Raw genomic sequence first — 16,302 nt, 5'->3', positions numbered from 1 at the left:
TATTTATACAGTGTATCTAATTATGCATACTCAGCAGTCTATGATTGGCTAGAATCACTACCTAGTCATTTACATGGTCCTCCTACTTGCGGTTAGCTAGCTTACATAACTTCTTTATCTTTACTGCACATACCTCCTCAGAATTGTTTGTGAAGCCTGTTAAGGCTGTGGTGTCCCTGCAACTCCACAGCCATCAGCACAGCTGGCAACCTCAGCTGAGGCCTAGTCTTGATAGCACACCGGTTAGATTTGGCTCTGCTCGTACAAATGCTCTAATGATCTGTGACCCTTCTCATCCAGCCATTCTCCAACAAGGGTTGGCATTTTTAATAGCAAGTTGTTTAAAAATATATTCATGTGCCATCTCATTTTCAATCTGCTTTTCCAAAGCCTCATTAAGTCTGTCCAAAAATTTCATAAATGGTTCATTTGCTTCTTGTTTAATTTTGACAAAAGGCTGCCTCTGTTTACCTGCTTCAGGGGCAGTTTTCAAAGCACAGAGTGCCAATCGTTTTACTTGCTGCAAACCCGCCTGGCAAATCCTAGCTTGTGCAGTGTTGGTGCTATGATCAGCTTGCCCTAGTAATACATCTACATTAACTGCTTGCAATGGATCATGCGCCCCCAACACTGAGTTCTCAGCAGCTTGGACGTCTGCAAGCTGCCTCGTTTTTGACTCCCACATAGTATATTGCATGTCTCTCATTATCAAGCGAAACACCATTTTAAAATCATTAGGGGTAAACACATGAGTATCACAGAGAGACTCTATTAAATGAGTTGTATAAGGAGCCCCAAGTCCATGGTCCATAACTGTTCTCCTGATATCTTTAATAAGAGCATACGAGGGAGCTTCCCATCACAGATCTTGATCTGGCACATACACAACAGGGAAAGCACACAGCAGATCTGTATCCCCTGCTCGCTTTGCTTCCCCTTTTACATCTGCCCATTTATCGTGAGGGTCTGGAGGGTATAAATCTGGCTCTTTCTGGATCAGTAAGCTCTGGGTCAAAAGGATTATCTGTGTCATCATCGAGAGTATCAGGCGGTAGAGCCGCAAGAACAGTAGCAGCAGGTTTAGATTTTGGTCTTACGGCAGGCTCTGCTAAAGAGGGTAGTGATGAAGGAACCGAAGAAGCCTTTTCTGCTTCTTTTGATTGTGAGCCAGTGTGAGCTTTTAAAGTTTCAAAAATAATTCGCCAAGGGCTCAACAGAGTAGCTGCTACCTTATCATTTTTTGTAGCACAGTCCCATAGATGGATGCTTATTTTATCCCAAATCTCTGGAGTATAAATGTTAGTGGTATTAACAGATGGATCGACTTTTGATGCCCATAGAAGAATGCGTTTTAATTCTTCCTCATCTATTTTCTTCCCATACTTCTTAAGAATGTTAGTAAAAGCTTGTAAAACAGTTCTCTGTTCTTTTGTTAAAGCAGTCCCCATAGTTCTCAGCCGCTTACCTTCGTCCTGCGATAGGTAATTGAGCGCGCTGGATACGCTTCCTTTCAGTGTGTAGTCCCGTAGTTTGACTGAGCTACGCCACCGGATCAACAGCTAGTTGATTTCGAGCCTTGCGTTGGGTGCCATTTGTGGCATATGATGCATGGACTCCGGGAGCAGATCAAAGGCACGAAGACACTCGAAGATACCTCAAAGACACCTTGAAGACACTTTATTAAAATCAAACAAGCCTTTCATACCTTTACAGGGGGCTGACGTGTCAGCCTGTAACTATGCTCAGTAATTTTCCACTCAGCTCTTTTTTCTATTGCAGACACAGCAACTTAGCAACTCCCTTTATCTACAAGGTCACGAGCTCTGCAAACTACTCCGTATCTTAAAGTTTCTCTTCTTGCTCCTATGGTTTCCTTCCAACAAGCATAACTGTGTCTCTCTCCCAAGGTCAGTTTTCGCTCACTGATGCCATTGAGCTAGCTCGAGAAATACCCACATTCTAAGATTCTTATGGGACAATCTGTTGATAGAACTCTAATTGGGGCTGGGCAAATTATTTATTTATTTTTCATCTTGGTTCAGCAGGTAAGACAACAGAAATATTTTGGTTTTAGTTTTAAACAAAATATTTTTTATATTTTTCATTTCTGAACCTTACATATGTAAATAATTAGGGCCTTATTAAGCAGATATCCTCCGTAACATGGATATCCTATATTACAGAGTCAGATGCTGTATTCTGTATGAAGAGCATATAGAATGTGACTTTTTCCCATACTTCTGCAACAACTGTCTGATTTTCTAAATGCCAGACTGCACAGCAAGTATATGCAGATAAATCATGTGCACATATTAGGCATATCAGACTTATTGGGCATGCATGGGGGACTTTTCACAACATATGCTGTTAGTGTCATATGCTGGACTTGCTAAGCATGTCTGGGATGGTCCCAGACTTCAGCATTTAAAATCTGGCAGGTCTCTATGAAGTGTGTAGCAAAGGCGCTTAACTCAGCTGGCTACTCTCCTGCCAGCAATAGAGAGTCCACCTCTTCCAGGAAATTATTCAGAAGGCCTAAATTAGACTCTTGCTGCAAATCTACTTACTTATGTGATGTAATTGTCCCCCTCTCTCTCCACTGACTATAAGAAAACTTTGGGGACTTAGTTCACTGAGTGGGAAAAGCAAGACCTCCCTTCTAATGAACAGCATCATGCTGTGAAGTAAGCTGTTTGTGTGGTCCAAACCAAATCATTTCAGCAGAGCATTGCACAGGGTTGCTCTGCTTGATTCAGAGCATGGGTCTGAACCAAGGTCTTGCATATCAGCATCTCAACTACCATCCTATAAGGCATACAGATGTGGATGTCTTGATTCTTCCTGTCAGAGTTGCCTAAATTTGTGTGGAATATTTAAATATGCTTTTGGGTTGGAAAGCAGAACTGTTTAGCTAAGTGACTGTGATACTTATTTGTATGGTGAGACAGCTTAATCCTGTTCCTGCTCCACTGAACATTCAATTATGACAAAAATTATAACAGCATGAACAAGTAAGGCTGAAACTTCCCTCTCTGATTGTTTTATAGTATGGTATCTTTTGGGAGACTGGGATTACATTCTCTCAAGAAGAAGGAAGAATTTAACCTGGTATTCCTGGATAATAGTTGAACATTATTTCCAGCATTTCCTCCAAATCTGTGCTCTTCTACCTCATGTAGACATGTCTTTTTTTCTTCTTCTTCTTTTTTTTTCCAGCTGAACCTATTTGGTGAATATGGGTCTGTTTAAGGAATCCCTTTTGTGGATAGGGAGGTGAATAATCTGTTGCTTTTTCATTTCTTAGTTCCCTCTTGAGTCTTGCCTTTCCTATTTTTTTAAAATTAGTTTTGGAATATAATATGCATGCAGTGATCCTCAGCTTGTAAACACATATATTAAACTCTCCTACTAGGAGCAGTTCTGTTAATTTCTATGTGGCTAACTATGCAAGTGTACTTAAGCATATGCCAAAGTATTTTCAAGTTTAGGGTGGTAGCAGTGTAAGTATATTTTGAATACTGTATATGCCTCATGTATTTATATGTGTACACAAAAGTGTGAACTTTCCACGTTAGGTTCAAATAGATTTACAAACATTTTGAACTGGCACAAATCCATATGTGGCTTAAAGATGCCAAAATGAAAAAATATTAATGCTGGATAGAACTTTGGGGGTTTTTTTTCAGCACTAGACATCACTGCAGATTCTGTACAGTGCTTGTGTGCAGTGTCTGTCTTGTTGCCCAAAGCCCATGTTTTTCGGAGGGCATAGACCTAGGTGGCACAGCTACAGAAAGAGTTACCACTTGTCCTGAAGGTGAGAGGGAGTGGAAGTGATGCCGAAAAACCTCAGAATGAAGAAAACTGCTAAAAGACTTTTTGTACTTTTAGCAGCAAGGTATTCATTTTCTCCACAGAAACTTGCTCCAAAGTACAGGTGTGAAACAGGCTAATTTATACATTTGACATACACGATTGCAACATCTCTTCATACATTTTTCATGTAATTACAAAATCTCATCGCATATTAATGATGGGCAGAGTCTAGGCGGGGCCTGGGTGTAGTTTTCTCTTGGCATCAATTTTTAGAGGGTTGTTCTGGCCTTTGGCCTTGCTCAGGTGGTCTTCCTCAGAGTTGAACTTTTCAACTTTCTTTCATAAGTGACCCTGCCAGGATCTTGTACATGAATCTTGGCTTGTTACCATTTTTTTCTACTGATGTGTCTAACTCTACCTAATTTATGATTTCTAGTACCTGGTACAGCGATTTCCAACAATGGCTTAGGCCTGGGTACAGTGAGCAAGAACAGGGCAATTCAGCTCTACATGCTATGGTTCCTCAGTAACCAAGTTGAGCAATCTTGTAATGCAGGACAGAACTTTTACCTGAGACTTTTCTCAGGTGGATCTTTAGGTTTTTAGGCTTTTTTCCTTTTCAGAAGAAAGATGGTTTTGATCTTCCCTGCCCTGAACATTTCTTGCAACTCTCCATGACATTCATGTCTGCATGGAGACAGGGTAGTCATTCCCTCCTCTTTGGTATGCTTGTATGTGCAGGTTTTGCCTGCTGTACAGCACTTTGCATCTTGTAATGGTTTTTAATAAACAATTTGGCTGGTCATCAGGTGCCCACCAAGCTGCTCTATCATCCCTCCTCCTCAACTGGACAAAGGGAAAAAATATGACTAAAAGCTCATTGGTTGAGATAAGAACAGGGAGATCACTCAGCAATTACTGTCATAGGCAAAACAGGCTTGACTATGGGAAATTAATTTAAATTATTGCCAATAATATCAGTGTAGGATAATTAGAAATAAGATCAAATCTAAAAAACACCTTACCCCCACCCTTCCCTTCTTCCCAGGCTCAACTTCACTCCCAACTTCTCTACCTCTTCCTTCTGAGTGGCACACGGGGATGGGGAATGGAGGTTATGGTCAGTTCATAATGCTTCATCTCTGCTGCTCCTTCCTCCTCATGCTCTTCCCCTGCTCCAGTGTGAGGTCCCTCCCATGTGATACAGTCCTTCATGAACTGATCCAGCATGGGTCCTTTCCATGGGATCCTTCAGGAACAGACTGCTCCAGCATGGGAGCCCTGTGGGGTCACAGGTCCTGCCAGAAGACTTGTTCCCGCATGGGCTCTCCACAGGGTCACAGCTTCCTTGAGGGCACATCCACCTGCTCCAGTGTGGGATCCTCAATGGGCTGCAGGGGGGACAGCCTGCCTCACCATGGACTTCACCACACACAGATTGCAGGGGAATCTCTGCTCTGGTGCCTAGAGCACCTCCTCCCCCTCCTTCTTCACCAACCTTGGTGTCTGCAGAGTTGTTTCTCTCACACTTTTATTGCTCTTCTCTCCCAGCTGCTGTTGTGTAGCAGTTGTTACTCTTAAATATGCTATCACAGAGGCACCACCAGTGTCACTGATTTGCTCAGCTTTGGTCAGCTGCAGGTCTGTCTTGGAGCCAGCTGACACTGGCTCTATCAGACATGGGGGAAGACATCTGGCATCTTCTCACAGAAGCCACCCCTGTATGCCTTCCTGCTACCAAACCTTGCCACATAAACCAAATACAGTGCAACAGGTCAGCAATCACTGCCAGCTTTCAGACTTCGTTGCTGACTTCTGATCAAAGACATGGAAGAAGCCACTTTCTTACTTTGTTTTTTGTCTTTTTCAACAGTTACATCGCAAACCAGCAGAAATTAGAAAGCATCAATGACAATGAAGTTGGATTTTATGTTGGACTTAAAAATCTGTGAGTATATGGGAAAATTATATTTCTTTATTTCTCTTGTAGAAGCATTTACAGACCTCATGATAGAGCAGGGCTAACTTTTTGCATTATAGAAGACATCTGTAGAGCTCGCAGTTCAGTCTAGTTCAGGGGTCCTCAAACTACGGCCCGTGGGCCGGATACGGCCCCCCAGGGTCCTCAATCCGGCCCCTGGTATTTACAGAATGCCCCCGCCCCTCCACCCCCCCCACCCCCCCCGGGGGTTGGGGGGGGAAACCAAGCAGCCGCAGATGACTTCCTGCCACTTCATCCATGTGCCGGCCCCCTGTTTAAAAAGTTTGAGGACCCCTGGTCTAGTTGGTATTTCATCCACTTTTTTATTTTAAACATTATCATTATTCTATCCATTGTATTTTAAATGAACTATTCTAAGTTTTATATACTTTCACAGGACTGTGGTGGATTCAGGCTTAAGGTTTGTGTCCCATCAGGCATTTGTGAAAAACGTCAACCTACAATACATGTGAGTAAGGATAGCTTCTGTCTTATAAGTTAAAACTGTCCAAACTTTGTTAACTCCCTTCTCTCTCTTCCTGTTTACTTAATATAGAATGTTTTAACTTCTAATGGCCTCCTGTCATTAATAGGCATGAAATAGGACATGTATGATAAGGAATTTGTAGATCATAAGAACATAATGTGGAATGGCAAAAAGACCCATCCTGTTCATTATCCTGTTTCTAGCAGTGGTCGCTAGCTGTGTCTCTTTTAGTAAGTAGTGGAGTGCAAAGAAATGCATCTCTTTACTGAGTCATTTGGTGCAGAGAGTATGATGTCCACACTATATGCATCACACTCACTGACATGGGTTTGACTTTGGACTAGCTCTTCTCTGATTCAGTGGGCTGAACATGTTTTAGCAGCTAGAAGTGCATTTGCTCCATGCATGGACCATGGTCCATTTATCTTCTAATGTCGTTTGACTAGTTTACATGCCCTGAGATCCTATCATGACTGTGAACTTAAGCTCAGTTCTGAGCTGAACTGATGCACTCAAAGCAGAATATAAGATTGTGATTATTTTCCCACCCAATTGCACTTTGCAGTTTATGAATTTCAGGAAACAGAGTTGGTGCCTGTGCAGCTTTTTGATTGTGTTTTTCTAGATTACTTACAGTTTAAATTTAGCAAAGTACAGAGAAAAATGATCAGTTATAAAGAAAAATTTTGTGGGATATTTTTTTTACCTTAAAAACATATCCCTGAAAGACTGGAGTGCTTTTCAGTGGGACAAACATAGAGTAACTCATTCCTGCTACTTAAATGGAAAATTGTGTTTCCAGTCCTACAAAACACTGAGATTGTGTGGGGTTCACTGTTTTAGCCAAGTATTCAAGTGTGTGTTTAAGTCCATCCATCTTTGTTAGACATATTTATCACTTAATTAAACCCTTGCTTTTATTAAAGTTCTAATGAGATCAAGAAGACATAAGGCCAAGCCTCAGGCTTGTAAGATGCCTAAAAGCTTTATTATAATATGGAAGAATTGTTGACTCGGGTTTTGGACTGATTGCCTTGTTAATAAAAAGGACTCACTTTCTGCACCTGTGTTTTCCAAGGAATAGCAATTAATTTATGTAAAGAAGTGGGCATTAATATCTGAATTTGCCTACACAATAATTGCTGTCCTTAACATGGAACAAACACTGGAAGAGTATGAACTGGATCTTGCTGGCCTATGAGGGTTACATATTACTTCATATAGTCCTTAATGAATTAAATTGCTTTTACTATAATCAGTTGGCAAATAAGGAAAGTATCTTCCAGAATGAGTTTGTGTGTCTACCTGTGTGTCAGTTTCCCAGTGAATTATGATTGTATAAGATGAAATTGCATGAAGTCAAGTTCATATGTACTGACTATGGAAATGCACAATGAGAAAATATTGGCTAAGTGGCACAGTTGCAGAGAAATGTTTAGTGGCTATATTGAAACAGAATCTGAGCATAATGCAGCAGAACAAAGCAAATTCAGTCTATGATCATGTCATGGTTTAACCTCAGCTGGCAACCAAGCTCCACGCAGCTGCTCACTCCCTCCCTCCACAGTGGGATGGGGAAGAAGACTGGAAGAGTAAAAGTGAGAAAACTCAAGGGTTGAGATAAAGACAATTTAATAGGTAAAGCAAAAATCTGTGCACACAAGCAAAGCAAAACTTCCCACCAGCAGGCAGGTGTTTGGCCATCCCCAGGACAGCAGGGCTCCATCATGCGTAATGGTTACTTGGGAAGACAAACACCATAACTCCAAACATCCCTCCCTTCCTTCTTCTTCTCCCAGTTTATATACTCAGCATGACATCCCATGGTATGGAATATCCCTTTGGCTAGTTTGGGTCAGCTGACCTGGCTGTGTCCCCTCCCAATTTCCCATACCCCTCCAGCCCTCTCACTGGCAGGGCACAAGAAACTGAAAAGTCCTTGACTTAATATAAACATTACCCAGCAACAACTAAAACCATCAGTGTCCTATCAACATTGTTCTCACACCAAATCCAAAACACAGCACTGCACCAGCTACTAAGAAGAAAGTTAACTCTGTCCCAGATGAAACCAGGACAGATCAGAAATAATTTTGTGTAAGTCTTTTGCATCTTTTCCCCATTAATTTAGCTGCTGAGAAGGCATCTATTGGAATACTGTATATGGATTAGAACACTGAATCTACTTATCTAGAAAGATATTTGAGAAGAGCAACAGAGCTTTAAGGACTTTATAAAACAAATAATTTTGGGATAGGCTGAGAAGGCTGGGTTTGTTCAATATAGTAAAGGAAAAAATGAAAAAGAATATACAACTTCAGATTTTTAAAAGGAAAGTGATTATGAAGAGGAGAATAATCAGTTTTCTCCATGACCATGAGGATAGGAAATAATGATTTTAATTTGTAACAAGGAAGACAGATATTTGGAAAACTTTCCCAGATGTATGGGCAAGTAGACACTGCAAAAAATAACTGAGAGAGTTGGTAGGAATCCGTTCATAGTCTTTTTTGCCTAGTTCCTTAGGAAAATGAGGTTCATGCTATCAGAAAGTGTCTTTGTCTCCAGTGGTTGATTCTAACCAAAATTGATATAGGTGAATAGGTTTTGTGAAAATTCGCCATTGGGCAGAACATAGAGACCCTATTAGGGGTCCTGCTTAGGGGAAAAATATCATTGTGCACCTATGTCCCATTGGGCACTAGAGAATACATATGGACAAGATGTTTTTAAAATACTTCAGCCACAGGAAAAGCTTCAACTGGAGCACACGATAAATCATGGAATACATCATACCTGTTGGTATGCAGGCTTTATTAAAACTCTAGTTCATGAAACTGTTAGAAACAAATTAAGCTGATTGACATCTGTTACGTTGATGTATATGCAATTGTGATTCAGAAGAAGGTTATGAACTAGGATCTTGTCCAGTCTAATACTATGGTTTTTTTGTTGGGGAATTAGGATGGCTGGGGCTCTTACATAAGATGTTTCTGTATTGTGATACTCTAGTATTTAGAAAGTGGGAGAGGGGTGATTTTCAAAGCCCCTTCTATTTGGCTTGGTCTGGAGTCAGAGCTTGAGCCTGGGCTTTCCCTTTTAGGGTGTTAAGAAAGATCACATGAAATGGAACAACTTCAGCTGGACAGAGATTTCACTGAGGGCCCCATCATTTGATGGTTAGGGAGTCCACCTGGTATGGAAGAGCAGGGTCCTCTGCTGTGCAGAAACCAAGTTTTAAATCTTGTCCTCCCATGACCTGGAATATGTTGCCTTCCACTAGACTAATAAGTGGCATAGGTACCTATTTGCAGGTAGCACCCACTGTATGTCTGGTTGTATTTCAGGGAAGGCAGGATTTAGTCACTGTGCAGGTAAGAGAAGCAGGCACTTGTCTTATTTGGGAATACCAAGGGGGCATCTGTGTGTGCTGCTCTGCAGTGTCAGGATTGGATGGGGTTTTTTTGATGAGTGAGAATCATCTATGGAGGGGTAAGATTTGACGTGTTTTGTATAGTCTCAGTGCTGGAGAGGAGAGCTCAATTTCACAGGAGGTTTTAACTTCCTTTCAACCTCCCAAACTATTATTTGTGAATATTAGGAAAACCATCATAGTTAACATATTGACTGGATTTTACTTGGCCACAACTTCTGTCCTACATGCAAATTGTACCTTAATTTTGTCCATCAGGATCCACATGAGATGTTTCCACCAGCATCTACTGTAGGGCATGTCAGTCAACCTGAGTAATGAAACAATAGCTCACTCATTTTGGTCTCACACATTGCGACCAGTCAGCTTGCAAACTTCAGGCCATTGTTTGTTGGGGCTCTTGCTGTATTGAATGATTATACTGAACTCTGAAGCAAGTGGAAAAATACTGAAGAGATAAGACGAGGTTACGACCAGAACAGTGGGATGAAGAAAAAGGAGCAAATTGCAGATGTTTGCACAAAACCAAGGCCGACAGGACGCGATAAGAAGAACTAGGAGACCGCAGAAAGGAGCCTACGTGCCAGAACAAGCAGAAACAGAAATCTTCCCAGTAAACAATTGTTATCCAATCATATTATTATATGCTTGTAAGATAGCCAATCACATTATCGCACGTTTATAGAATGCCTTATAAAAGTTTACCTGGTTTGTACAATAAACGGATCAGATCTTGAACTCCGTGAGTATTCGTATCTGACTCCCGCTCGCCTGAAATGCCCGCAGCATCTGGTGACCCCGACGATCCGATGAGGGTCAACAGGATCGGTTAAAAGGTCAGGAGGATTCATTAAGGATCGTGTTACAAGCTGCGGAGCCGGTGAGGATCCTGCTGCCAGCGGAGAGAGAGCTGGGCGCCCGAAGAAAGGCGGAACGTGCACGGCTGACCGGTGAGTCAGGAAATTTAAGCAGGATGGGAATCACTGCATCAGTGGTGGAAAAAGCAATCGTAGACAGTTTGATGAAACTGGCAGAAAAAACTGAAACGCCAGTCTCACGGCAGGCAGTAGTTGATCTGCTATGTTGGAGTCGCCGCCGTGGTTACCTTGCTTCTACGCAAGATGTATATAATAATGAAACATGGAAGAAAATAGGAGAGGACTTATGGGAATCTGTGCAAGTCGGGACTAAGGGGGTAAAGACTTTGGCTCGCACGTATCGGGCTGTACGGGGTATGGTCGCGCAGTTACACGGTGAGGCGCAAGTCGCTGCAGCTGTTAAAGCTGCAGTGCGGTCTCCCGGCGATCCTACTGCTCAGTCGGAGGAAGAGCCAGAGGGACAACCTCCGTGTGAAAATCCCCCCGATTATACATCCAAAGCTTATCCAGTACCGACCACTGCTGAACGAATAGCGTGGGGATTAGATGATGAATTACCACCCTGGTGTCCTAAAAAGGAACAAGCGGCGAGCGGCGGCGTGCGGCCCGGCAGGCCCCGTCCCGGCCGCGGTTTCTCTCCAAGGCGGCACCCCACCCCACCCCACCCCCCCCTCCGATCGGCGCCATGGCGATGCAAGCGGCCAAGCGAGCTGACATCTGGCTGCCCCCAGAGGTCAATAGGATCCTTTATATTCGGAACCTGCCGTATAAAATCACAGCGGAGGAAATGTATGATATCTTTGGGAAATACGGACCTATTCGACAAATCAGAGTTGGAAACTCTCCTGAAACAAGAGGAACAGCTTAAGCTTCTCAAGGAAAAATACGGACTTGATTACAAACCCACCAAAAAAAAAAAAAATAAAAAAAAAATGCTTCAGATGTCACCGACAAGAAATGCGTTTCTGCTTTGAACTAGCAAACATCTCTGTGTTTAAAAAGAAGCTTTTTTGCCTTGATGGAGATAATTTATTCTGTATTCTGTATTTATGCTGTATTCTGAATGTGGAAATTGGTTGGGACTAGGAGGCTGGCTTAAAGGCATTTTGCAAACGGGATTATTATTTTTGATCATTATTGTAATAATAGTTTCTTGATCAAAACCAGCCAAAATTATTTGTAAGCATTAGGCATATCTGAAGAGAATGCCTTTATTTGAATCAGCAGTTAAGGTGTAGTTTAGTCTGATGCTGTGGTTTTATCTGCTTCTGGTGAATTTTTGAAGTGATGAAATCAGAGATACTAAGAGTTATGAGGTAATAAGGTAATAATCTAAGTAAGGGTGCTGTCTTTTATATCTACAAGTGCAATATGCTTTTATGTAGCAGAGAGAAACTTTAACAATAATGTTGCTTGAGCGAGATGTGCATGTGACAACTTGGGAAAAGGGATATCACAACTGGAGTGCAACAGTGTTTCTATGTCTGGCAGAGTGAAATCTTTCAAGACCTGAGTTTAGACAGTCTAAAATAAGTTGTTAGCATTCAGAAAACCCATCTTAAGCCTCTTTTGCTTACATAGTGTTATGGAAGTCAACTGCTATTGTAGAGAATTAATGATTTTTAATACATATTAACAAATACTACTATTTTAACTTGAGGCAGTTGAGTGAAAAATACTCACGTGTAGCATTTGAGGGAATGTCAGCATAAATCGCACTTACATTAAGACTGCATTTTTAATTACTGTACTCGTTAAGATTCAATGATGCCATAAGGCTAAGGCCTTTTATCACAGATTGGTTCTGAACTAAAAGGTGTGTGCACATGTAGATATGCACATTTGTGTTATTTTCCTTAATTGGCTACCCTTATATACACTGGCCTGATTTTGAGCCTTTGGGAGTAAACTATACGGCTATAAATCAATCATATTGGGGTTGGTTAGATCGGCAGTATAATGACATGAATCATGGCCTTGGAGATAACTGTACCTGGTGGAATACTACACTTATCAAAAATATGTATTTTTTGCAACAGTTGATTTACCGTTTAAATGTATCAATTTATTTACCTCAACAAGAATTGAGGGTGGTTGAGGGATTTATTGAAACAAGGTCTGTCTATATTGTTGTTTGTTATTCTTTTGTTACTTTTAGTGCCTTGCCTTTTACAATGTTTTCAGAGCTGTGTGGAACGCAGTATTAATGCTGTGTTTAAAAAGAAAGGGGGAGGTGTTGGGGCTCTTGCTGTATTGAATGATTATACTGAACTCTGAAGCAAGTGGAAAAATACTGAAGAGATAAGACGAGGTTACGACCAGAACAGTGGGATGAAGAAAAAGGAGCAAATTGCAGATGTTTGCACAAAACCAAGGCCGACAGGACGCGATAAGAAGAACTAGGAGACCGCAGAAAGGAGCCTATGTGCCAGAACAAGCAGAAACAGAAATCTTCCCAGTAAACAATTGTTAACCAATCATATTATTATATGCTTGTAAGATAGCCAATCACATTATCGCACGTTTATAGAATGCCTTATAAAAGTTTACCTGGTTTGTACAATAAACGGATCAGATCTTGAACTCCGTGAGTATTCGTATCTGACTCCCGCTCGCCCGAAATGCCCGCAGCAATTGTTTGCTAGAAGGAATCAACAAAAGTATAGTAAATAAAATCTCTTAAAGATTCTGTTCTAAATGTTTATAAAATGTATCCCCATAATTTCTCTGAAAATTATCTTGTACTCAGAGATCAAGGGCTGAAAGTAGGGGGAATAAACACTGGGTTTTAGCCAGGGAGCAGGGGGAAGAGGTTTAATCCCTGTTTTAAATGCTATGCAACTTAAAATATGGAGACCCTATTTCACTTCTATAATACCACATAAAACTCGTGGTATTTTGGCTCATAATGCTGATTTGCACTACACTATTGTCAATTTTACAGTTTAATGCTCTCACTATCTTTAATTTGTGGACTGGTAAGACTATGGAAACTCAGCATTATTTTGGTTTGGAGAAAACATTTTTGTAAACTTAGGAAGGGGAGCATTTCTGATTCAGATGAGCATTTCTTTGCTCTGCATAATGGGAGAGGACCTTTCATTTAATTAGCACTGGAAACTGGAAACTGTAAACACTTAATTGACATAAAAAACCCCAATATAGGCATTTTACATTTTTGCTTTTGATCTTTCCTGTGGGTGCATATTGCACATGTAATTTGAACATAATAAATAAAAGTCTCTGATGTGGATGTGTGCTAGTACGTGAGTACAGAGTTTGGTGCACTATCAAAGAAAGGGATACAACCATTTAACTTATGAATAAATTAAGCATATAATTAACACCTGGACTTTACATAATACTTGTGAAACACAATTAAATCTGATGCTTTTCTGTAATGAACACAAGTGCTTTAAGTGAAAATATTGACCCCCTGTTGAGTTTGATTTTAAGGAATATAACTTCAGCCACAGGTTGGATTCAAATCCTTGAAACCCATCAAACTGTAAAAAGAGATGGAGTACTATTCCTTTCCCACTGAAGTTAAAGGAATAAGGACTTTTTAGAGCTGGTTTAGGCTCTTCATTGTTTTTTTTTGACACACAAACTGTATTGGGAGTGTAAGAAGAAACAGCCCTAATTAATACAATTTTTCTGTTTTCCCATAGCAATTTATCCAGAAACAAGCTCTCAAGTTTGTCCAAGAAGCCTTTTCACCATCTGGGTTTGTCTGATCTGTAAGTTGTCATTTTTTAAAATAAAGTTTATTTATGGCTAGCAATGAAAGGACTTTGAAGTTTGTTATTTTGAAGCTACAGGTCCATCAAAGACTAGAAATTAAATTCTGATCCAAAGAAGGTCTCAAATATGTTGCCAGTGACATAAGTGCAGAGAGATTTTAATTCCAGGCCTTCAGAAAAGATCACATTTATCTTTTAACATAAATTTATAGATCAAAATAGCTTTTCCCCTTCAACTTTAAAATACTTTAAATGAGATTATTTCACACAAAACTACTGGTGCTTGTATTAAATATTTGAGCTAGTAAAAAATACAGCCATCTACAGATCACAGGTTCATAGAATGGTTTGGGTTAGAAGAGACCTTATAGATCATCTATTTTCAAACCTCCTGCCATGGGCAAGGACATCTTCTACTAGACCAGGTTGCTCAAAGCCACATCCAACCTGGCTTTGAACACTTCCAGGGATGGGACATCCACAACTTCTCTGGGTAACCTGTTCCAGTGTCTCACCACTCTCATAGTGAAGAATTTCTTCCTTATATCTAGTCTAAATCTACCCTCTTTCAATTTAAAGCCATTCCCGCTTGTCCTATCACTACATGCCCTTGTAAAAAGTCCTTTTCCAGCTTTCTTGTAGGCCCCTTTAGGTACTGGCAGGCTGCTATAAGGTCTCCCTAGAGCCTTCTCTTCTCTAGTTTGAACAACCCCAACTCTCTCAGCCTGTCTTCATAGGAGAGGTGCTCCAGCCCTCTGATCATCTTTGTGGCCTCCTCTGGACTCACTCCAACAGGTCCATGTTTGATTTGCTAATCAGTGATTTAAATTTCATACAACATGCTATATAGCTAGATTATACTATACATTTCTGTTTCAGGGCCATTTTTTCAGTTATTATTTCTACATTACATAGGGCCTTTACTGTGATAGTTTTTCAGAGTAATATACATGATGAATCTTTAAGGTTGTGTGAAATCCTTTTTTATGATTAGAGTAAGAATTTGCCTGGCTCTGTAAAGAATTTATCCACTTAACTGTGGCGTATGAAGGCACGGACTCAGGTTGTGGTGCAACCAAAGATGCTTTATTGTGCAGAGAAGGTCATATTTATATCTCTGAGCTCGGATACAAATTCCAGCTGTATGTTCCACCAGGCTTGGGGTGGAAGCTGTTCATACAGTTACATAGCTATATATGGTTATAAACATGCAAACACCTTTTGGCCAGATAAACATGTTTTTCTTTCTTACTTTCCTTCATAAGAACCAGCTGTTTTCTTACTTCCCATTAGTAACGATCAGATAGTCTCCATCTTCCTCTCCCACACTTAACAGCAATAAGCTTTTTCCGGAGTGGTCTTTCTGAGATAGTTGAGCAGAGTCTATCATACGAGAGAAAAATTTGTGATGTGTTTAGCTGCTATGAAATAAAATGGATCTTAGTGGAAAGCCCAATTCTCCAGGCACTCCTGATTTACACCAGTAAATTTGAGATAGGGATTCAGCCCCCTGTGTGATCTCTCTGATCTGTAGCAGGATGGATTCTTAATTGGTGCAGACAGAGCTTCATTTTCTACAAAGAAACCATATCTACTTACAGTTTGCACTGCACTGAGGTCTTTGATCCATACCTTTTTAAAGTAGAGTTCAACTTTCAGTTTTACCTGCATGAGTACTTTGAATTTTTTTTCTATATGCATGATACGTTCTTAAGAAATTGTTTGATTTTTGCTGTAGGATATTGCTGGACAATCCATTCAAGTGTTCCTGTGAAATTATGTGGATCAAGAAATTTCAAGAGACCAAGTTTTACAGAGAAACTTGGGATTTATATTGCATAGATGACAGCACCAAGAGAACATCCTTGCTGGATATGAAGGTCCCAAACTGCGGTAATACTCTTTTAACATAAAGTTCTTACTAAGATATTGTGAGAAAGAAAAAATAAACATGCTTTTTGACA

The 16,302-nt window shown here is 40.6% G+C and overlaps 1 protein-coding gene across 1 annotated transcript in view; it reads left to right on the top strand.

The window, feature by feature from the left end:
• Positions 1-16,302, top strand: part of LOC129734856 (BDNF/NT-3 growth factors receptor-like) — a 248,530-nt gene that overhangs the window by 14,364 nt on the left and 217,864 nt on the right. The window contains exons 2-5 of the mRNA XM_055700189.1: positions 5,690-5,764; positions 6,195-6,266; positions 14,267-14,335; positions 16,077-16,231. Of these exons, the coding sequence (XP_055556164.1) occupies positions 5,690-5,764; positions 6,195-6,266; positions 14,267-14,335; positions 16,077-16,231 (371 nt within the window). The remainder of the gene's footprint in view (positions 1-5,689; positions 5,765-6,194; positions 6,267-14,266; positions 14,336-16,076; positions 16,232-16,302) is intronic.

Source organism: Falco cherrug (genome assembly GCF_023634085.1).
Source record: "Falco cherrug isolate bFalChe1 chromosome W unlocalized genomic scaffold, bFalChe1.pri SUPER_W_unloc_1, whole genome shotgun sequence".
Classification (NCBI taxonomy): domain Eukaryota; kingdom Metazoa; phylum Chordata; class Aves; order Falconiformes; family Falconidae; genus Falco; species Falco cherrug.
The sequence above is the reverse complement of the archived record's forward strand: the minus strand, read 5'-3'. Positions and strand labels throughout refer to the sequence as shown.